This window comes from Mugil cephalus, chromosome 18 (genome assembly GCF_022458985.1).
Source record: "Mugil cephalus isolate CIBA_MC_2020 chromosome 18, CIBA_Mcephalus_1.1, whole genome shotgun sequence".
Lineage (NCBI taxonomy): Eukaryota > Metazoa > Chordata > Actinopteri > Mugiliformes > Mugilidae > Mugil > Mugil cephalus.
Window position 1 is genome coordinate 19,422,835 of NC_061787.1, and position 23,981 is coordinate 19,446,815.

At 45.9% G+C, this 23,981-nt stretch overlaps 1 protein-coding gene across 4 annotated transcripts in view; it reads left to right on the forward strand.

The window, feature by feature from the left end:
• Window positions 1–23,981, forward strand: part of LOC124995993 (partitioning defective 3 homolog) — a 336,782-nt gene that overhangs the window by 156,743 nt on the left and 156,058 nt on the right. For all 4 annotated transcript variants that reach the window (XM_047568781.1, XM_047568782.1, XM_047568779.1 and 1 more), the window contains 7 exons: window positions 5,351–5,457; window positions 6,072–6,155; window positions 9,721–9,846; window positions 12,470–12,697; window positions 13,423–13,610; window positions 17,601–17,740; window positions 18,243–18,368. In XM_047568781.1, coding sequence (XP_047424737.1) covers window positions 5,351–5,457; window positions 6,072–6,155; window positions 9,721–9,846; window positions 12,470–12,697; window positions 13,423–13,610; window positions 17,601–17,740; window positions 18,243–18,368 — 999 coding nt within the window. The remainder of the gene's footprint in view (window positions 1–5,350; window positions 5,458–6,071; window positions 6,156–9,720; window positions 9,847–12,469; window positions 12,698–13,422; window positions 13,611–17,600; window positions 17,741–18,242; window positions 18,369–23,981) is intronic.

A 23,981-nucleotide genomic window follows, 5' to 3' on the forward strand; every position in this document is an offset into this window, starting at 1 on the left:
TGCTGTGAAGTCCTATTCGGTCTTGTCTGTTGTACAGTGTTTAGTGGAACTGCATTAACTGGAGGTAATGAGGGTACAATTATGGCTCCTTAACCTTTTGTGAGAGAGAGGAAAAGCCTCAGCCTGCGCCGCCGCCTTTTTCTTTTTTCTTCTTCCTTTTACCTCTGCTCTCTGAGAGTGGATTATTTTCACATGTTGCCATCATATGTTACCTTTGGCTGGTTTTAATGTTTCCATAAGGGGCGTGTGTCACCTTGCGCAAATAATGTCTGGTACTTTTAGCCGGCCGAATCAGGAGGGAGCGTGGCCTTTTGTAAATACTTCAACGGTCCCTTTCGCTGAGCGCCCTGGCTAAATTGCTTGTTTCCTTTATTTATTCGTGCATTGTTCGCTGGGAGACATTTGTGCATCCTGCTCTTTGGCGTCCATTGTTCTCCAGAGTGCACTCGGACCCGTCGTGGAGCGCCGAGGCGGGTGACGTCGGCTGACAGCGAGGCCTGCTCCGCGTGCGAAGCCCCCGCGCAGATGTGGACCTCCACCCCGGCGGAGGGGTGTGGGCCAGAAACACATCATTTGCTGTGACCTTTGAACTTGTCCTTGTTAAGCCCTTGATGCCAAATACGGGCTCACTATCCCCCCACCCCCCAAGCCCTCCAATCCTCCCTTTCTCCTAACAGCTACATGTTGTACCTCCCCGTGGCTAACAGCATGACACACACACGCGTACACACTTACAGTAGGACGGCGCTTGATGGAGGATGACAGTTCCTCAACATGCTGCCTTTGCCCCAACCCTTAAGCAGCAATATGTGTTTGTGTAGAGTTCCCCCTCCTGACCAAACAGCTGCTACCTCCCCACCGCCCACACTCCTCTTTCCCTTTGCTCCTCTCAGCAGTCTCTAACCTGCCTGTCCATTTGAAGGCGACACGGCTCTGCACTTTGCAGCTCTCTGCTTCTCCCTCCGTCCTCGCCGCGCTCCATCTCCCCGTCTGTCCCTTACGTGATGCTCAATAACCTAATGCTGCCGCTGTCTGATGGCCAAGCCTCTAAACCTTGCATTTTTGCTTCCCTTTATTGTCGAAGAGGCCGGAGATTTTATTTTTATTTATTTTTCTGGCAGCATATCGGGTCTCTGGGGAAGGGGGAGAGAGATGCTGGGGGAGGGAGCGTGTGGCGAGGGAGGGACAAAATCAGCGAAGGAGAAATAGAGAGCTCGGAATGAGTGCCACGGAGAGTTGAAAAGCCTTGTTGCATCCCCACTCCGCTGGTTACCAAGGGATCAACAGGGTGCTAAAAGCACTCAAGGGAGGAAGAAATGGATGGTTTTTAGAGAAAGGTTAAAGGACGGACTCAAAGTGATGGAGAGACAAAGGAAGGGAGTTGAGAGGGAGAATGACGGGGCAGGGAGATGCGGAGGTATATTTAGCCTTTGTCTCTCCTCTGCTGTCACACAGTGCTCAGCCCTGCCACTGACACATGAGCAGACAATAAAGGGGTTGGCAGTGGATGTAAAGGGAGATTGCTTCTTCTTCTGCCCCCTGGTCATGACCCCCCCCCCCCCTCGCTATACTGACTGAACCGCTGCTAGTATGTCGGCATCTCTCCTTACAGGCTTCAGCTCATAAAACATCAGTCACAACAACTCATTATTTGTCATATTAAGTCCTGAGAGGGGTTTATGTTAGTCTGGACAGACGTCTTTTAATGAAGAGGCTGCACCCTTCTTGCCTCTGATGAACCACGGCGGCCACTTAAGCGCTGCCTCGCGTGAATCCGGGGTCAAGAGTCGATCGCGCGTCCGTTAGCCGTAGAAGCGGAGCGGCAGCGAAGGCGCCTCCGACGCCTGGAGAAATCTGCTCTTAAGGCTGAGAAAACATTACCGCTACCAACTGCTGCGCCGCGAGACGAATGTGCAATTTGTCACGGCTAAAGAATATGCGTAAGAGCAACACATTAGCACATATTTTTGTTTATGAACACATTAAAAAATCCTGCTAAAGGAGCGAAGTGATTCAGCTTAAACAGATGCCCCAGCTCTCTGAATGTTAAGGCTATAACTCAGTGCACTCGTCTGAAAGGAAAGAAACAAATAATGAAACTTCTTCTCGCAGTTGTCAACTGATTTTGTATCACTGTTCCGACTTTCAACTCAACCGTCCCTCTGATCTGATCTCAGCAGAGCCCTCTTTCTGTTTTATTTTATTTTATTTATTTTATTATTGCTACTTTTCTCTTCCCTTCAGTGTCATTTTCACACATCTTCCTGGTTTTTCACACCTGAGCAGACACATCACCTCGCTCTGGTGCGGCTCAGATATCTACAGTACCTCTGCCATTTTAAGGTGTTTTTACCTGTCACATTCACACACCTGATTGCACAGACATTTTTTTCTTCTTCTTCTTCTTCTTCTTCTTCTTCTCTTGGCCTCGCCTTTGGGCTGGATTCCGCTACTGATGCCAATTTGCAGGCTCCCAGTTCCATTCAGTTGAACAGCAATTCATTGAGATGTTTCAGTTTGGAAATAATTACTAGTAAATCTAATGTCGCCTGGTTCCAGGATTTGTGGCATTTCCATTAAAATTAATCTGTAAATGGCGCATCTTGCGTATGGCTTCGCTTTTGTGCTGCTCGTCTCTGTTTCTCTCTTGTTTTGGATGTGCCTCGCACATGGACTAATCTTACTGCACGCTGTCTCGTGATGCACAGTGAATCTCGCAAGACCATGCTTCCTCTATTGAGAAGATCCAGGAAATGGCATATGTTTGATAAACAAAAAAAATCGATATGCATTTTTTTTTCTAATTTACTCTGTAATGCTGAATGTATCATACTTGATGCACGAGCTTATTTGAAATGTGCACCACCACCATAATCTATACCACCCAGAAAAAACCTGCTGTATACAACTACGTATACAACGTTATAACTTTCGGCTGCTCTCATAGACTTTCTAGTTTTTTGCGGGACAATCTTTGCAAATTATGAACAGCTAAGGCTAAAAATTTTAAATATTATTTATTGAAACAACGTACACTATACTCTGCTCATGGGTCTATATAGTAATTTACCTCAGTCGGCGCTGTAATGCCACAGTGCCGATTTAATATTTTTTTCATATGTTCTTTCTGATTCATTTAAGCTAATTACATAACAGATCAAATTTTTATGTTGTAAATATTAAATTATTCCACACACACTGTGTTATTTTTTCATATTTCTAGGATTTGTTTATTTATTTTTTTTATTACACTAATGTTTCAGATGTTCACTTGGTAGTTATTGTCTTTTGTCATCCTCAGTTTTCACTAACACAATTAAGTAACTTTCATAACCTGTGCAATACGTATTCACCAGTCCGGAGAAGAAATACACGAAACGGTCATAAAATGAGTCCAACCACACTAAAAGAAATGTTTGAAATGTTTGCAGTGAATGGGTCCTTTTTTCTAAAAAAGAAACTGACATAAATCCCCGATGATTCAAACATGATACACTGAATCAAAGATGTTTTTCTCCGCAGCCACAGATACAGTATTTCCCTTCTCTATGTCTGTTCTTTATTTTGTCACATCTCTCTCTCTCTCTCTCTCGCGCGCCTCCGTCCGTGTACATAGAAATATGCTAAAGGCAGAAAAGACGCGACTCAGCCACTTAAATCCTTCAGGATTAAACTAACAAACAGGAGATTGTTGCCAAGAGCCACTGCTACTGAAGTTAATTACATGTCAGTTTCTGTGATGATACGCCGCTAACCAGCCTGCTTCTCTGATGACTCTGTAGTCTGAGACGTCTGTGGAGCACTGTAGCCGCTTCATTTTGCTCACTGATGATCATTTCAGCTCATGCCGTTATCTTTTTTACTTAAGTTCCTGTCAGTTTGTGTATAGTTATTCTTCTCGTCCAATTTCTTCTCCACAGGTGGCCAGATCCTTACAAGTGCATAGAGTGTACAGAAGTATAGTATATGTGTGTATATATATATTTATATATATATATATATATATATATATATATATATATATATACATCCAACTGTGAGGTTTTTCTAAGAATCTTTGTGAATAACAGGTCCCCGAGAGACGTTCAGGACCTCCGCTGACACGTAATTAAAGAGCGAGGGGATTGACTGACGGTCGTAGAGGGGAAGTAGACAGGGTGAGACGAGGTCTGCTAAGGTGGACAGCTGATGAAATTTTCATGCCCCCTCCCTTTCTTACCTCTAATAAATAAACAGGGGGTGTGGGGGGGGGCAGAGTCGCTCTGCTTCACCACCCGTCGCCAAAGATATCCCGGGCCCTGAAAAGGGTTGAATCCATTTCCATAAAGTATCCAGAGGGGGGCGTGGGGCCTATTTGAACGGGCTTGACATTTTAGTAAAGGGGAGAGAAAGAAGAAGGTGAGGGGTGGCGGCGGGGGAAGTAGCGGCGGCTAACAAAGCGTTGCGTCTCCCCAAGAGACGACTGTCTGGGTTCTGACAACTTCACACACACACACACAGATAAACACACACACACGCATCCGTTAACTGGAAGCAGAAAGTTAAATTCACTCTGCTTGCCACTTCTCGATGGCCCCCCTCAGCTTTTTCTGTAACTAACCTTCAACATCTGATTATAAGCTGAAAAGCATGTTATTAGACGTGAGCGCCCCCACCGCCACACCCCCACGCACGCCCCATTCTTCTCGCAGGATGTCATCACTGCATGTAAGTGCCCCGCTCAATCCGCAGCGTCCCCACGAAGAAAGCTCAAATGAAGATTTTATCCCGCATTAAGGAGGCCAAGAAGCTGCCGTCTCGTCCCAGAGCCTAGTTAAGTCTTCAGACGTCTGGCTTGCCTGTAAAAAGCCACTGCCTCCTCGCCCGGCTGCCTAATGGGCCTGAAGGAAGATGAGTAAATGAAGTGAAGGGGGAGAGAGAAACAGGAAAAAAAAAAAAAAACGGGCCGCGAGCGCTCTCCTTCGCTCCAGACCTCCATCCCGTCACCTTCAGAGACCTGGTGCCACGGCGCCGGTCAGACCTAATTGATTGAGCAGGAGCAATCAATCAAGGCCGCTCCGTCACTGGGGTCGCTCAGATGTTTTGGCCGGGGTGGGATGTCTCCACGCGGCAGCACCGGGGGCCTCAGCCCGTCCTGCACTCAGAGTCTTTAATTTACAACAGGGCTGTTACTTTTCCTGCAGGTAATTGGATTAAAAGCCAGAGGACAGGGTGAGATGTAAGCAGAGCCAAATAATGACAGAGAGGTTTTTCTTTTTGTGTTTTTTACATTCCTGGAACAGGCTTTTAATGATTTATCTGTCTTTCTTTCTTTCTTTCTTTCTTTCTTTCTTTCTTTCTTTCTTTCTAGGAAGAGGAGGAGGAAGAGCAAAGGAGACACGAAAGGAGAATTGAGCGGATAGAGCCAGTAGGGAGGGCCGACTCTTCATTGGAACATTCACCTGTGTTAAATCTAGAGTGAGTGACCTTTTAACCGAACCCCTAAACATGAACTATATGCAAAACGATTGGTTACCTATTGCTGGTGTCTGCTGCATGTCAAGATATTTGTGCATTTAATACAAAACATGTTTAATTTTCTAACTACGACTGAGAAGCTAGGACCTGCTACAACACTGATTGTTAACCATAACCATGTAACCTAGGTCCTCTCCCACCCTCACACAGGTCTGTTGCTGTTTATTTGTCTGCACATCTTTATCTGGACAAATTAATCTCCTCCTCCCCCCGCCCCTCTTGTTACACGTTTTCAATTAATTTGTTCTCTTTTAGCGCAGCGGCCTGATCCTAATCACTTAATTGGAGTCTCCATTTGCATCCCCGATCGACGCCGAGGTCCGCGGGCCGGACTTTGTAATGGATGACTTTGTGTACGGCGCACAGTCCACACCCCGCCGACCCCTCGTCTCGTTTCCACAGCGCTCCGCATTTCTACGTTTTCTTGACGCCCCCGTTATTTTTTTATTCACGTGTCTCTCTTCTGCACCCTCCCCCCTCCACCCCCCACGCCCCGTCCCTGACTCTTCCTTCTTCCACCTTCTCCCCTGGTCTCATCCATCAACGTCCTGCAGAGGCATGCTCAAGCCGGTGGAGGTGTCCAATGAAGGAGGGCCCCTGGGGATCCACGTAGTGCCTTTCAGTTCACAAGATGTCAGGTAAAAAAATAAATAAATAAATAAATAAAATAAATAAATAAACTGAGATTCAGAGCTGCTGCTTGTGAACAACAATAACTTCAGCGTCCAGTGTGTTTCCCGGACGTTTTTGCATTGAAGTCTCTTTTTCTGTGTTGCTCAAAGCTTCCCCTTTCACTGACTCTGATTCTTCCAGTCATATTTCTTTTTCCTTCTTTTTTTTTTGTCTTCTCTCATACTTGACACCCCTCGTATCCCACAGCTTGGAAGCCCCTTCAGTGGCAGGCAGGACAGATGAAAGCAGTTCTGCTCTTAAGTTTTTTCTCCTTTTTTTTTTTAAATTCTGCCCCGTGCTTTCGGGTCACAGCGTCCGCTCCGTCTTCAGAGACGTTCAGGCTGCTCCCCTTTGCGTTCCTTTAACTGATAAGGAGCGTCGATGACAGGGGACGCGGGGAGGAGAGCGTCCCGGTTTATGGTGATTCCAGAAAAAAAATAAAAAATAAAGGACAGCGGAAGTGGCCAGATGTAATCAAACTAAAAGCTTGTGTATAACACAGATCCCAGCTGCACGCCAAGCGACTGGCACGGCACCAAGGTGAAAGTGACTACTCAGCGCTGGGGAAGGTGGGGGGGCGGGGGAGGGGAGGGGAGGGGAGGAGAGGAGAGGAGAGCGAGGTGAAAAGACGGAGTGAGGAGATGAAATGGAATGACATTTGAGGCAGGGAGGATGGCTGTCATTGAAGACGGCTGCTGCCTCAGACACTAATCTCATTGCTGTTTATAAGCAAGTGTCAGGAAACTATATTTGGCGCTGACCTCGTGCTAACGCCCTGAGAAGCTGTGACACTTCGAGTTACCCTGAGTCGGAGGAGGATAATAATGATTCATAATGAGTTGCCTGTAAAAAGCCCAATAGAATGAACTGCTTCGAATCCAGCAGCATAGGCACGCTGCGATCATTAAACACTGCATCTCCACAAACTCGGACAGCATCCTGCGCGGTGCAGCAGTAATGCTGCTTGGCAGTAAATTTCTTCTCCATCAGCTAAGGTTGGTACTAATAGCTATCAGAGCCTTCAATTAACTTCAGCCCTGATAAGACTTATTGTCTGGTCAGTGGGATGATGCTAATGGACTGGGCCGGCTCTTTCCTGTGAGCTAGGACAGGAGGCATTAGCCTCATCGGGGCTGTCATTAGTGTCTAGACCAGGGCCATGGGGGTCAGACAGCCGGCAAAAACCAGACAGCAAACAAAAGACTGCAGGGCGCTCGAGCATCGGCTGCCCGCATTCTGCTCCACCGCACCGACATCGAGTCAGATCCGAGGCAGCGCTGGGAGACAGCTGTAGGAGAGAGCTTAGAGACCCTGTCACTCCAGCAGCCAGTATCTCTCTCACACACCCAGCCCAAAAGCACACGTCCTCCCCCGAAAATGAACTTAAACCTCCCGCAGGTTGTGAGCAGCGGCAGCCCATCTCGAGGAGCGCGTCCCCACGCGAGCTGATGCAGATGCAAGCTGTCTCTTTTTTTTTTTTTTCATGCCAAGGCTTCAGGGAGCGTTTCCGCTCTGCCCGGCGTGCACGCGCGAACGCTCGCTGCGCACCTGCGGACGCACGCGCCCCCTTCCCCAGATGCATCCCGAGCCTGATGAACTTCTCGTCCCGTGACCGGTTTCAATTGTAAACAAAGTGCGGACGTAATTGCCGTGCATAAATGGATCCTGATTGGATTATTATTTGATTAAAGGCGGCCGATGCGAGCAGGTGGCCTCCCTCAGATCGCTTCCCAGCGCTGCCACCCGGCCACGCGCCTCAAACGTGGATGCTGATTCCCGTTTTCGAGGAAAAAGCGGAACCCGTATTTGTTTTCTCCAGAGCCTGCAGAGAATCTCTTAACTGCGCATCGTGCCCATTTGTGCCACCGGATGAATTCACTCACTCGGCTGTGAGGATTTAGATTTAGCTTTAGCTCTCTGCAACTGGCAAGTGTCTGCAAAAGAAAGTGCTTGTGCATTACAGACAAGACAGTAATTGTGTTTTTTTTCCCGATTATCATCTTGTTCACATCTTTTAAATACGCTGCCTTCTCCCCTACCCTCCCTGCCGCTGCTCTGAATACTGATCAGGGATCAACCCAAACTCCTTTATCCACTGTCTGTAGTCTGCCGCCAGATCAGAAGTCATTAAGGTGTGTCCATGCTGTAATCTCCATGCGCAATACTTTGTTTTCAAGCTGTCAACACTTACGGAGATAAAGCACAATCATGTCTGCGTCCACACTTTCCGCAATTACTCTCTGCTCGGCGCACTTAAGCCGACCTGGCAACGCCGGCTTAGACACGGAGGAAGAGGGAAGGGCCTTCCGTGATCTTTAATTTCAACTTAATGCTGAACCATTTACCCCCACTGAGGAGCTGAGATGAGGCCGCGGCGCGAAGCGTGGATGTCCACATTATGCAGCCAATTAGGGCAATGTTCTGAGAGTGGCCCTGTTTGGCTGAAATGCTAAAGAGCTTCACGGATCTGCCCTTGACGTCCGCGCTGAACGGGGTCACCGTTTAAACGGGCTGTTGTTGACGACGTGTCCGGGCAAAAAGACAGGAAGTAGCCCGAGAATTATGAAAGGCATGCGGCTCATGTCCTTGCTCCTTACAAAGCCACTCACTTCATCTGAGCTCCTCGGCGGTTTGGGCTCGGATCCGTTTTACTTTTCCTTTTACTTCTAGTTTCCGTCTGTTTACCTGCTACCTCTGGCACATCCATCGCCGCGGACTGAAGCTAGAGTTTGTATCTCGGCTGCGTGCGCACACATCAGATCTCTTTGCATGCAGTTATCCTCAGGGCCTCGCCAAAGCCCCAAGGAGCTCGCTGATGTATTTATTTACCGGGGTATTGAGGGGCGGGGGGTTTGAAAGTGAAGGTTGCCTTTTATTTTTTTTTTATTTTTTGAAGGGATTGCTGAGATGGCACCGCCACAGAACTCCTGCGGTATTTATTACAGCCCGAGCGGCTCTCGTCTTAAGCCCCAGTCAAGGCAGCTGTCTGTAGCGTTCTTCCCGGAAGCCATAAGACGATGTCTTAGCCGTTGGTCTGGATTATTTCACACATCCTGCCCCGTCGTTCTCTCAGACCTGCCCACAGGGAAGAAAGGCAAAATGGAGGACAGGAAGACGGATGGAGGGCTTAAAATCAAGTCCGTGATGCAGCGACTACGGGAAAATGCGCGTCTTCATCCGAGCTTAAAGTCTGGAAAAAGTTAACTTCTGCTGGCGATAGAGTGACTTTATGATTGTGCTGCAGGAACCTGTCAGGGAGCTCACTCACGTATTTTGTTGCGCTGTTGGTTCAGAAGTTATGAATGCCATAAAAAGCCATAAAATAACACCCTCCAGCTAATGCCAATTACCCAACACTTCTTCTTTCCACTCCATGCATTCCTATTAGACTTCTATACTCTGCCATTACCTTTCAACATGTGAGGGTGCAGGTGAGAAGGCTTTCAACCTGCACCCCGCTGTACAATTTAATGATGCATTTGTCACGGCTGTGTCTAAATTATCTTTAACCCGTTGCGTGTTCCCTTGCAGGACTCAGGGCTTGCTCGTGAAGCGCCTGGAGCGCGGGGGCAAAGCCGAGCAGGAGCGTCTCTTCCAGGAGAACGACTGCATCGTCAAGATTAATCAGGGAGACATTCGCAACCTGCGCTTTGAACAGTAAGCTTTCATGTGGGACCATTATGGCGCTTTCTCTCCGTCTGGTTTTCCTTTTCTGCATTTTAGGAGCTCCGGCTTTTCCCACTCCCGGCGACTTCTCTCTTCTTCGCGTTAGGTGTCCTCAGCTCATTTTAATTTCCCTTCAGTACCTCCAAAACTAGGGCACATGCGGCATTAACAACACGGAAACGCTGGCCGCTGAGTGATTCAGTTCACACTGATGGGAGCACCATGTGGTGACCGCGCTGACACTAAGCAGTGTTGCTGTTGATAAGCCATTCCAAACTTCAGGGAGATGTGACACCTACATCCGAATGGCGCCCTAATAAAACTGATATATTACTGACTTGTTGGCCTTCCTGTAATAGGTGTACGTCACACTCCTTCACCACTTCCCCGCCGTCTGATCCAAACCCGCACACCCTCTTCCCTCGATTCATTCCCATCGATTCATCATCGCTTCCCCTTCATTTCCTGGAGTGGGATGAAGATATGAGCCTCGGGTTTTACCCAAAGAGACCCTTCCCTTTGGCACGCACGTGTGCCAGAGCGTTGGACTTTCACACATACTCGCACACGCGCTGACATGCACACGCAGTCACACCGAGCCGTAAAGTCTTATCTGCAACTCTGTGTGCGTGTGCCAGGCTGAGAAATAGATTCCTTCTCCTGCAGGCTGGATCTCGGAGGCTGTGTGCGAGGTGGTCCGCTCGGCTCTCTCCCTTATCATCCACTCCTCCACAGGAAGAAATAGCCCAGATTCACGCTAACGGAGGCTAAGCCTGCAGTCAAACTGGGCCGGACATATAAAAGCCGCTGGACTCGGAAAGTTTGATTCCCAAAGTCAGAAACTGAACTATTTCCCAATGACAACTGAGCCTCTTAATATCTAAATAAAAGAAATATCTCAAAATATGTTCCTGAAGCGAGGCACGCCCTCGTGTTTCATAGCTAACTTTGGGTGAGGAGCTCTCCACCGCCATTGTCGGGTTACCGTACTGCATTATGCTAATGTGCGCGTCACATCACTCCGCGTGCGAAGCCGCAGAGGCTGCGAAAGCCTTTTTTCTTCTCAAAGCGATGCTATTGTCATTAGTAAACATCCCGGTTCCCCTCCAAACCTTTTCTACTGTGAAAGAGGCTTACAAACCAAATCCACAAGGGAGTGATGTTTTGTAGCGCTCCGCACTTACCCCTCCCCTCCCCTGCCCGAACGCACCCTCCTCCTCCTCCTCCTCCTCCCCGGCACCCGGGTTCATGTGATGTTTGTGATTTTGCATGGAAATGAGGCGAAGGAGCTCAACTTTCCTCCCCGTCCGCCCCTCCCTGTCGCCCGCCCCCCCTCCACCACACCCCTCGTCTTGATTGTGTGCCGCAGAGAGTGACAATTTAAAGTGATAGTCTAATCTCCTTGGATTGTTTTGCATGGGTAAATATTTTGAGGCGCTTAATCTAACTGAATGTAATGATGCATTGATGGGGGTAATTTATTATTCAATCAGCCTCGCGTGGAGGCTGATTACTGGAGTGATGGCACTGTATACAACACACGCGTGCGCGCACACACACACACACACACACTTGCTCATCCAGTCATCACCCCTCAGTGTGCATATGTGAGTGATTTTTTATTTTTTATTTTGTAAATTACCATAAGAATAAAGATGGGCGAGACCAAATCCCGCAGAAGTGGCGTGGCGCGGCGCGAGCTCCTCGCCTCCGTGACACCGCTCCAACGGAGTGCTGTCTGTCGCGGCGCGCGGCAGCTTAGCGGCTGTCATCGGGACGCAATCAGCGCGGCGTTGCCGGCGTCGTAATGGGGAAGGGGATCTGCAAGAAAATAAAATAAAAAAAACTCGGATTGTTGGAATCCAGACGTGCCTTTGGCCACTTACGCTGCAGCGTGGCTCTCTCTCCTGGCCAGCCTATCTATATGCTAAGTGCCGCTCGCAAACCAGACTAAACAATTCTTGTGTCTGGGAACGCCGTCGAGCTCTTGTCTTGCCTTATTGGCGCCCCAAAAACCTCACTTGAGACTCGTATTCTGTTTGTTTTGTTTCGGGGTTTTTTTTGTGTGTGTGTTCTTATTTTGTGCGTGAGGAATACGCGCGTTTGCTTTTGACTTTATTGTCTGGAAAGCCTCCCTGCTGCATGATTCATCATCTCCGTTCTGATTGTCAACTCATGTCCGTTCATCTGCGACCGCACGCAGACTCCACGCAGGCTCGCAGATACGTATTGCAGGAGAGGGCTCCGGACGCAGACGAGTTCCACTGCTGTACGTTTACACCGCACCAGCGTATAATATTTCAACACAAAAAACGCAGCATTCTTATCTGTTACCAGTCTTGACGCTGGTAATTATAGATAGTGTAATTTCCATCGTCTACTACTAAGCAGGGAGAAGCCCTGCGAATGCGCGAGCTACCCTGAACTCTCCCTGTTGCCTTTCAACGAACAATTTATCACAGCTTTCCTTATCCGTCTCCATCTGCCAAGCTATGATAGTACATCATTGTACATGTATCTCTTATCATGTCAAAGCTAATTCATTGCAGCCATGTCTGCATGACCTTGCTCTCTCTCCCTCTCTCTCTCTCTCTCTCTGTTGTGTCACCTCCAGAGCTCAGAACATTTTCCGGCAGGCCATGCGCACCCCGCTCATCCTTTTCCACGTGGTCCCCGCGGCCATGAAGAGACACTACGAGCTGCTGTCGGCCCAGAGCGAGCTCAGCCCGCCGCAGTCGAACAGGGTCCGCTTCAGCCAAGACTCCAAGCAGCCGGGGGACAGGTCCAGCCTTACGGGGGCGCTGGCGTCCAGATCTGGACCGCAACCTGGCCTCGGTCACAAGTGGGTTTGATTGTCCTGTTTTTCCAGAAATCACTTCTCCGCTTGGAAAGATGAAATATACCGCAAAAAAAAAAAAAAAAAAAAAAATGGAAATATGGCATCTACACTGGTGCAGACAGGACGTGAAATGAAAGTTCAGTTTGGACCGATCTCATTATTATTTTTTCTTCTGTTTTGTATAAGAATTGTATGTCGGTCCGTCTCTGTGTGTATGCCAGTCCTCTTCCATATTCCAAAATGCATTATAAATTCACTGCGTATCCATCAATGTTGGGAAGCTGCAGAATAAAAATGAAGAGAGCAGTTTAACAGTAATTAGTCAAAACTTTCTGCTGGACGGAGATAATCATTTTGCGCCGCGTTGTTTTGCATCACTCGTGTGTGTACGGCTACACACAGTTGAGACAGACACTGTCACACAGAGAATGGAAAAATCCAGTTAACAGATAAACCGTAAACCAGAGTTGACCTGAGGCTTTCAAATGAAACTCCAAACATATTAAACATTCATAATGTCACGAGGCTGCGTTCAAGCTTCTGATAGAATTTATGTGTATCGTGCATTGTGAAATCTGTTATTAATTGAGAACACACAGAAAATATCAGCTTTTACCATTGTCACATTATAGAATCCATAAAAATATTGACATTTCCTCCACGTGGCTGTTGGGTGAAGAACTGCAGCAGGTGTAAAACAGACACTGACCTCTGTCTCCTTCCTGCAGCCACCAGGGCCCCCTGGCAGGAAGCACCCCCGAGTCGAGTCGACGCTACGCCACTTTACCCCACAACTTGGTCTCCAGGACCTCGTCCGCCCCCTCCCCCTCTCTGCAGCGCAGGGTGAGCGCGAACCCGTCCACCAGCTCCTACCTGAAGAACAAAGGCCGCAGGTTCAACATCCAGCTGAAGAAAGGTGAGAGGCGGCAGAAATAAGCTGTGATTTCCATTTTCCACCCTCATCAGCAGGGAGCTGAGGGAAGATGGCTGCGCACGCCGGCATCAAAGGGTGACGATTTTGTATTGCCGACATGTACGTTCTCAAAACGACAGGTTCAGCGGCTCCTTTTGATTGTCGAGCATTCGATGTGGCAGCAGTATTGTATGATAAAGTTTGGATTAAATGGTAAACGGAGCAGACAATAGGTTCAGGGTCTTTTCAGGGAACGCCAAGTCATTCTGGAAAAAAAAAAAAATATATATATATATATATATATATAAAACTCCTATTGCCTCTAGGCTTTGTTTAACAGAGCAGGCCAAAAGCAAACACAGATCTGTCCTGTCTTGAAAACAGTTTGTGGTTTGCTCCATTCAGGCTGTATCACTGTGGGGCTTGCGGTTGGAATATTAAGCTGCAGCAATCTGTGTGTTTGGAGTCGGGTTTTGTTTGAACACTCCGAGAGACCTTTGATACCGGAGCAGTTGTATAAGCTATGATGTATGCCATTTTCATCGCTTCGCTATCATCATGTAAATTAAGGAAAGGCTGGTTGTGAAGTGAACTAGACGTCTCTCTTTGCTCCTTTTTTTTTTTTTTATCTGTCGGGGGTTTGGAGCAGATGTCTCGTTGAAAACTGGCATGGAGGCCTTCGCGGCGAGCTTCGGGGAATGGTGCGGCAAGTGAGGGCAGCAACTCAGGCTAAATGCAACCCACTCTGGGGAAATGCAGTCACAAGCTGCTCTAATATGTTTGGCAGCGGCATCCGGGCACCGCTCTCGTACAGGCTGCACTGCGAGTTCTATTTATTTGTCTATAACGTGATAAAGTTTCTCCTTCTTTTCTGCACACAAGCCTCTCATTTTATTGAAAGTCAGGAGTTGTTGGTGATAGTCCAGCGTAAGGCTGATGCCAGCAGTTCAGTTTATTTTCACTAGCCACATGGCTTCATGGTCTAATTCCACACCACTCTTACGTCTATCATAACTCTTGAAATATGCGTGCTCTTGCCCATGTGACAGAAATGGTTTCGAACATTATTGCTCATGATTTAAATGTGGTTTACTGGAATGGACCTGCCTGACTTGTAAAGTCCAATCCATTTGTGGACTCTAAACGCGGATACTTGTTGCTGAGCTGAAGATTTAACCGAGGGAAATGTGCCTTTGAAATGCATTTTGACGATTCCGTTCGATTGCTATCAGACTTTATTGCCACTAATGTCCTTTTAGACAGGCTTCAGCAGTTTTGTTGTTGACTCGTTGTAATTGTTGGGATGCGGCCTAAGTGGCTCCAAGTTCCAAGTGGCAGGAGCACATCTTCAAAGGCAAATTAACAAGAGTGCCTTAATCAAATGCTGCTGTCGAAAAGGACATGCGCACCCCATTAAGTCATTCTGATGTGCCTCAGACTCTCCTCATGTTTTCTATTTAATTGGCTTATTGGAGCCAGGATTCCAACTAATCCAGAAAGGGATACAATCACTTTCATCCTGGTCTTCTATTAACCAAAATAAAGACGTCGGTGGTTAATTACTGCGGCCCTGTTAGAGATGCATTTCCCTAATTGCGTGATTGGGCACTGTTAGCGGCACCGTACAATGGACATGATTTTGATTCTGCTCATTAGGCACGTATAGGGCCTGTGTTATGGAAGGGGAGAGGTTAGGAAAGAAAGACCACAGCTGTGTTTCCATTTGAGATTTTGTTAAGTGCAATGTCAGAAGAGGTGGGAAATGTTTTAATAAAAAAGGTATTTTTTTGAAAAAAGAGCCTAATAGGAGATGAAAACTAGATTGAGAATAATTCTTTATGTGATGTATGTCTCTCTTGTGTCTCCGAAACAACTCATGTCATTGTCATGGGGTGGAGGTCTGGTCTGGTCTAGGTGGGTGATTCATGTCTAAGTAACATCCACATGAATGTCAGGTCCAAAAGCAGAACACTGACTTACCACACGATGTTATTTACTTCTCCTGATCATAATGTTATGGCACATTGTTGTAACTGTATCCCTTAGTTTTATCCGGAGTGCACCCAGTCGCTCTGAATATGAAACTTCACGCAACTATGTGACCTTGTATAAAAAGTTTGGCTTGTCACGGTGACAAGCGGCAGATTTAGTATTCACCATAAACGATGACAGCTATTTCTGTCTGCTCGGTTATCGCGCTGCACTGATGGAGAGATCATAGAGCATCATTATCCTCAGCAGCTCAACCTAAGCTCTAACTTCATAAGCAACCTCTTCATCACCTTTCCGCAAGTTTGTTTGTGTGCAGGCGGCGTGAGAAAGTTGCCTTCCACGATTCCCCCCTCTTAGCGCTCCTTGTTCGTCAACACTGACAGACAGTTCGACAGACTGCTAAAGAGGCGTGCAGGGGAAAAGTAGGTCATGATGAACCATCAGAGGTGCTGACAGCTCTGTGAAATGAGCAGGCACTTTGATATGAATACTAATCACTGCTGTTACCTCTGGTAAAGCCTCCGCCGAAATCACATAGCGCGACTTCCCAACTTAAGTGCTAGAAAAGCCGACATTAGGGTTGTGCACGGTTGAATCCTAACCACCTTTTAAAATCGGTTTCGTTTTCTATTTAAGGCAAAGAATAACCCGTCATCCACTTTTATTTGGTTTACTTCGTTTCCCCCGGCTGACATTTGAAACCGTTTCATTCTTTTTTTATTTGACAAATTCGGGTCTGGTCAGCGCAAAAGGTCAGACCTGAGATCCCCTTATTTATCCGTTATTGTATATGCCTACTTCTCTCTGGACCAGCAATTCATATTCATTTGATGAACCTTAAAGGTCGACCGTAAAACCCGAGGCGAATGGCTTTGCACTGATGATACCCTAAGTGTTTCCTCACAGTTAGAGTTTCGTCTTGACGCCGGCTGCTCTTTGAAAAGGCGCATAGCATTTCCTCAAGGATACAAAAGCAAGAAACAACTTTTATTGAACACACAGCGGTCACCACTTTCCCCCATTATGTGACCTCCGAACTGCCTTTATTACAGACGACCTGACCCAGACATGATTCGTGCACAGCCTGCCAGGCTGGAAGGGTTTTTGGTTGAAACATCTGGTTCGGTGCAGGCTAATTTGGAAAGCAGCATAACTGCTATTTAGATTCACTCCACTGTATTTTAAGAGGCTATTGAACATCATTTAGATGCGTTCTGCAATCCATAATAAATCACCGCTTGCTCATTCTGGTTCCCAACCAGTCTTTAATCTGACCGTTACTTTGGCTTTACAGTCCACATGCACGCATCTTAAACACTCAATTTTGGGTTCATAGCGCTATTGCTATATTTAGACTTAGGGACATGTTTTCATTCCAAAAAAGCTGAGTGAGGCACACCCAGATGGCAAACTGATAAAAAAATGCCAACATTGAACCTAGTGTGTTTGTATTAACCGTGGGAGGTTCAGAACATGGGGGAAAACCATAATTGGACGTCTGCTCGGTGGTTTCTCAGTCCTTTAGTCTTGCAGTCACTGGAAGCAATCTTAGAGTGAGGTTTCTTTTCTATGACTGGTTATACATATTTCTAGGAAAAGTCAGCTAAACGTTAAATCTAAAAATCGTATGTACACTGCAGCTTGTTAGTGGCAAGGCTTTTGGAATGAACTCAAGTAAATGAATGTCACCGTACATACCAGTGACTACGAATCTTATGCTGTTGACATTTATAAGCTCAAATGGAGGTTCTGCAACACTTAATATAAATGCATTATTTTTCTCCTCACTCTTCACAGGAATGTATTATCACTAATATTCCAGTCTCATTTTAGGGTTCAAGCACCCTGCTGGCAAACACATCCCTGCAAAAGTGTTGTCGAGCAAGATATTGAAATCTCCAGGACTGATATCATGCATCAGGCCTTTACTGAAAGGAATAATCTATGTTTAGCGAAATATTACAATACTTTTTTTTCACAATCTGGATTCCATTTCCCCAGGTCCAGAGGGTCTCGGATTCAGCATCACGTCCAGAGATGTCCCCATTGGCGGCAGTGCTCCCATTTACGTTAAAAATATCCTTCCCCGAGGGGCGGCCATCCAAGATGGCAGACTGAAGGCTGGGGACCGGCTGCTGGAGGTGGGGCATCGCTCTCAGGCGCCCTCGCGCCATTAAACAGTGTCGAGCGAGTGTGCTCTGTGAGATTGTATGTTGTGTGAGGGGCTAATGACTCTTTTGCTGATATGGCTTTGTTCCTAAATTCAGCTCTCTCAGCGCCTTTGTTGAAATGAGTCAAACACTCCACGTTGCCTATGGCTTTAACAATTCTGCCCCAGCTGTGAATTTCTAAGAAAACTTGGTTAGATGGAACAATATTTTGATTAAACTTCAGTCAGGCTGACGTGAAAATCAGCTAGTGCTCACTTTAGGGTGAATTAACCCATGTTTAACTCCAGCTCCATTGGGCTGAGAGGGTAATCTGCATGAAGGTTGTGTGGAGGCCACAGTGCCCTCTCTGTAAAGTAGAGTAGTTTAGAGAAGTACTTTACTTTATAATCTGAGTGTATATTTCTTTACATTTACTTTGACCTGCATGCATGGCCCTATTTTAATATTTATAACTATGTGTGTACATGTCCAGGTCAGTGGAGTGGACCTGAACGGTAAGAGTCAGGAAGAGGTGGTGGCCCTGCTGCGTGCGACACCCATGGGTGGGATTGTGAACCTGTTGGTGATTCGCCAAGAGGACTCCCTGCCCCGAGAAGTGGTCAGTACCCAACCAGCAAGTGTTTTCACTACTGCTCTTCACTACTACTCTGTCACTACTACTGTTTTTCAAGTTTGTATTACTCGTAGCTGCTCAGGTAGCTCAAAGCTTCTTAACTCAGTTCACATCAACAGTAAATGCAAATAATTTAGTTCTTGTTGAGGGAAGCATCTGGCCCAACGTGCCATTCAAAAGCCCCCGTGTCTTTATCTTTTCCGACTCATTTCGCGTCTTTATGGATTTTTGTCTGTTTTGATGCTACAGGGTTTGATGCTACTGGCCCCCAAACTTGGGCTGAGTAATATTTGAACATGCAATAAAATTTGTGTCAACCTTTACAGCCCTGCTATAAATGAAACTAACTCCTCTAGTCCGTTTGAGCATAAACCTACTGATTCAATGAAACCTCGCTAGGAATCCAGTAAATGTCACTAAATGTCAAACATTCAGAACGGTTTGGGTTTGGATTCATCACGGTGGCATCTTTAACTGCTTCTTCTATTCATCATATCCTCTATTTTTCTTTTTTTAATTCTTTTGTCTTACTGTGTTACTGATATGACTATTAAAGGAGATGGATGACTAATACGTATGCCCCTAACCCTAAAACAAGTTGACTCTAAGTTGACAGTTTTAGAAACTTCTTATTTCTGCTCTTCCTTTTTATTTGGAAATGCATCATTTGTGTCAGCTTGGAGAGCAACAGCCTGCACGTCAAGGCTCAGATTCCACGGACAAAACCTAATAGATATCATTAACGGCCATCTTAATGTGATGAGTCACCGTGCAGAAACGTGTCAAAACAAGGTGAACGATTTATGTTTCAACCTTCTCCATTTCCAGCCTTGCCTTTAGAAGGAAAGATGAGCTGTACATTGACTTTAGCTAAGAAGTTGTAGTGTGATATTGATGTGAGGGGAAACAAATTCAATGAAGCCCGTCATATGATTCAAATTAGCAACATTTAAACTTTACGGATTTGAAGATCTATAATTTATGATTTTGATTTCAAGGGTAGATTGAGCACTTTTGAGGCATATTCACAACCAATTACAGACTACGCCATAGGTCTTAAACAGGGGGTCCACGGCCCCTAGGGGGAGTTACTGATGGGGGGTCGCAAAATCTTTGGTTGATTAGACATTATATATGTATATATATATGAATATATATATATATATATATATATATATATATATATATATATTATATATATATATATATATTATACATATACATATAATAACTATTATATATATATACATATATATTATATATATATTATATAATTACATATACATATATATATATTTATATTACATATATATATATATATATATATATATATATATATATATATATATATATATATATATATATTTTTTTTTTTCCCCTCCACAAATTTAAATTTCTTCAAATACACATGTGAATCCAACTTATTTTTGTAAAGTTAACATTTATCTATGTTTAAAGTTAAAACTTGAACCCATCAGTTATTTTCTTTATATGTTTACCTCAGTTGCACCCTACTGTTGCAGATGTTTAAATTAAAAAAAAAGAATATTTGAACCTGCATATAATTTGAATAGCTTAATATTGAAATGAACTATTTTAAATTATTAAATGATAATAATAATGTGTATTTATAAGTAGCACTAGGCCAAGTTAAATATAGAACACATATAGTAGGCAGGGGGTCCCTACTTAATCTCTCCATCATGTGGGTCCTTGGCCTGAAAAACGTTGAAGACCCCTGGACTATGCAATAGTGCCTTTACCTCTAAACAAAAATTTAAACATTTTTTGCTGTACCCAAGAATCACACATGAATAACGCATGCGATTATCATATGGAACCATCTGCGCACACACAGACACACTGATTAATAATGAGTTAAATGAAAGAGCGCATGGAAAAAAAACTCACACACACACACTCACTGTGGAATGATGTGCCTTTGCACAAACAAATACAGCTCTGGACGTATTCAAACACACACACACACACACACACACACGTACAGCCGCTGACAAACACGCACGCTCTCCCACTCAGACGCGCAGTCTGCATGCAGGGTGACTTTGGCTGTCGCGCAACAGATGGCGAGGCTACTGCCCTCGTCCAGCCTGCTCTCAGTGGCTTTGACAGCAGGCTCGGGCGTCACAACACCTTGGCAGACCAGGGGCCCCTGATGCCAACCTCCCTTCTTACGGTAATACTCGTCATGGCACCCGGGCTCTTAACCTCGCCATGGGAGCTGTTCAGCCTGTAGAAAAATGGCCCTGTGAGACACATTCTACTCCCGTAATGTGCTGTTTCTCCAGTGAAAAGCGCCCCATTTTTTTTTCATTTTTCATTTTTATACATACATTTTCATAAATTGGTTGCACTGGATCAAAGAAGTCCAAACAAATCCTCTCGTTGCTGAGGACGGTCTCAAAGCGTGTCATTGATTAAAAGTGCTACATTTTGGCAGCTGCGCGCGGCTTATCGGCCGCCGCTGGCGTCAGACCTGTGACCTTCAGGTTACTCGAGTGGCTCTTTAACCAGAACAGCCAACGCTTAAATTCTGACTGGAAGGATGCACCAGACTGGTTCACGCGGCCCTGACAGCAGCTGACTGCCGCTGCGAGGGTTGTTTAAAAATGCACGGCTGCCGCTGGCTCGTCTGCTCGTGAGCGCTGCGGCTTTGAGACGTTGATGGCTGCGCTCTCTTAGCTCCTCGGGCGTGACGTGATTAGGGAAAAAAAAAAAAAGTCCAGCGCGGACACACCGGCTAATAATCTCTTTTGTTTTTTGTTTCTTTTCCCTCTCGAGCTGGTTGTGCATACCGTGAGAGACTGCTAGTTAATATTTCATCACTTTCCAAAGCAGATTAACATTTTTTTTTTTTTTTTTTTCCCTCCTTTCCTCTCGCACAGTTTCGCATTTCCCAGCAGTGCTTTCACAAATCTCAATAATCCCTACAAGTATGTTCATAAAAATCAGATAAGGAGGCCAAGGCTCTGCCGGTGACAGTTATTGCAAATAAAGCATGGTGGGAAAGCATGGTTGGTAATTGCCTCCTCTGTCACACACTGACGATAGGTGAGCGAGCGAGTGCGCGTGTGCATTCATGCTACACACTGTACCGCTTGGACTCGCGCAAACACGCGGCCGTGGCCGAAGGTTTGTGCGCTGTCATTGGCGTAATTCCGTCGCTGACAACGCGGTGACGTTTAGGATTGCAGCTTGAGTGACACGCCAGTGACATATAGCCTTCCACGCGCTCTCGCGCACACAAATAAGCAGGAGCTCGGGCAGTATAGATTAAAAGAGAAAGAGGACCTTTTTTTGTGTCGTTGACATTTGCCTGCTGATGTTTAATGTCAGGCCCCCGAAAATCCCTCCACGCCTCCTTTTGTTTAGATCTTTTATTGTATTCTCGCACCCTCTCCCCCTTCCCCTCGAGGAATTAATTTACCCTCCCGGCATGTTTGGTTGCATCTTTAATTACCACGGCCGTGGTGTGTTTTGACATGCTTTCAGTAGCAGTAGCTCTCAATAGCTTTCAGTAAATATGCATCTGCTGGGAAGAGTAAAAGGTTAAATGGCAAGAGAGCGAAAATAGGGCTGAGCCTCTGATGTGATTCCCTCTGTCGGCCGACGCTTGCTTCTCCTCCAAGGATATCAATACTCAGACACTGTCTTCTATCAGGGAAGTACTGCAGCTTTAACCTTAAGCTCTGGACTCGTCAATAATGTTTCTGAACCCTAAGTTCTTCTCTATGAAGCCTCCAGAAATGTTTCACCTGGATGGAGAAATCTCCGGGTCTCTCTTTTAGGTGTTTGTTTCTACAGGATGAAACATGTGGCCTTTAGGTTAGAAGGAGAAGAGGAGTCTACTTTCTCAGCATTCAGCTTGAACCCTAAAGATAGAGAAGAATGTTTGATCGGCGACTGTGAATGGTTCTGTCGTTATCAATACCAACTCGTATGCCTCAAATTTGTCTACTTTCTTTTTCAGGCTTGACTCTGAAGTACAAACTCTGGACTCCCACCAAAAGCATTCTAGTATTGCTGACTGTAGGCAAACTTCAGACATGCGTACTTAGTAATTCAGACTTGACAGGTCCAATTCTGAGGCATGGACTCTGGAGGACATGAGGATAAGGACAGTGGTTGGGATTGGATCAGCACTGTACTTAATGAATCTTGTGAAATGCATTCTGGGATACCTGGATACGTCAAGCACACATAAGCTACCACCCGATGCAAAATCAATAGAATGGGCAGAGCAAGTACACATGTGGGTAGCTGGACTGTACTTTGACTGTACTGTGAGAGAGAAACAGCCGCAGGTCCAGTGCATTGCTGCCCTCTGTGGGTTTGGAGGTCTTGTATTAGAAGCAGTCAGGCATAGCGGTTTTGTTCCAGTGCATCTCACAGGTACTTCATCAGTTTGGGGTCTAGTGAATTTGGAGGCCAGGTCAACAACTTGTGGTGTTTTATCCAAGGCAGGGGTTAAAAACTCAGTTCAGACTTCAGGGTTCCACATACAGCCCAGCCTGATCTCAAGCGGGCTGGACCAGTAACACAATAGTGTATTAACCTCTAAATAATGACAACTCCAAATGGTTCCCTTTGTTGTAGTCCAATGAAATACAAGTACGGTATTAAAATCGTTACATTTAATGAACTGTATTATTACAAAACATGTAAAGAGCAACCAGACCCAAACCCAAAGTAAAGTGAAAGCTGCTCAAGAACATTCTGGAGCTAATGCATGGTCTTGGTCTCTTTTGAAAGCTAAGACTCTATCACAAAAGTGGTATTGTTCCAAGCCGAGTTAAGTTGTAGGGTTCATCTCTGATTTTCCCATATATGGCCCAGTGGAATGTGAAAGGGTTAATAAGAAGAAGTGCAATTTCTGAATAGTCTTAGGTCTTAGTGCTGTGTTGTGTCCACAACTCTTGCTAAAACTGTGTGAACCCACTTTTATTGCAGTTTATATCTTCAATGTAATTTTTACACTTTGCAAATTCACCTTAGGCAAACAGTGTTTCAAACCAGTCACACGTGGTCACACCACTCAATTCCCCACATGAAAATAAGAGGGGGGCACATCTAAGTGCGTTGAAAGGCACAAACGTACCGCACACTCCGCGCGTAGCCACTGGACGCTGTTTATTGTAGCCATTTGCCTCCCAGCGTGCACCTCTGTTTGTGCTTTTATAGCAGCTTAGCATCCAGCTCCCCGTGTTTTCCTGCAGCGACCGAGTCACTTCGCTGTTCAACAGGTCGCAACATGAGGTTCACGAAACCCCCTCCTAAGGACGCCGCTGATGGTACTCACCGCTAATTCACCTATTTCCCGCGTGCCACCTGAAGCAGACGCCGTGAAACAAAAGCAGGGATAAAAGCAGGGAAATGTGATCTGTGACTGCTGCTTTCTTGTCACATAAACAATGACGAGGGGAGAAATATAGTGCAGCCCCGGTATGTACATAGCAATTCATTCAAAACCCCTCGCTACAGTATAAATGAATCAGCCTGCTGGTTTGTGCCGTGTCAGCACGACCGCTGTGATCTCAGCTCCTTGTCTTACACACACACACACACACACACACACAC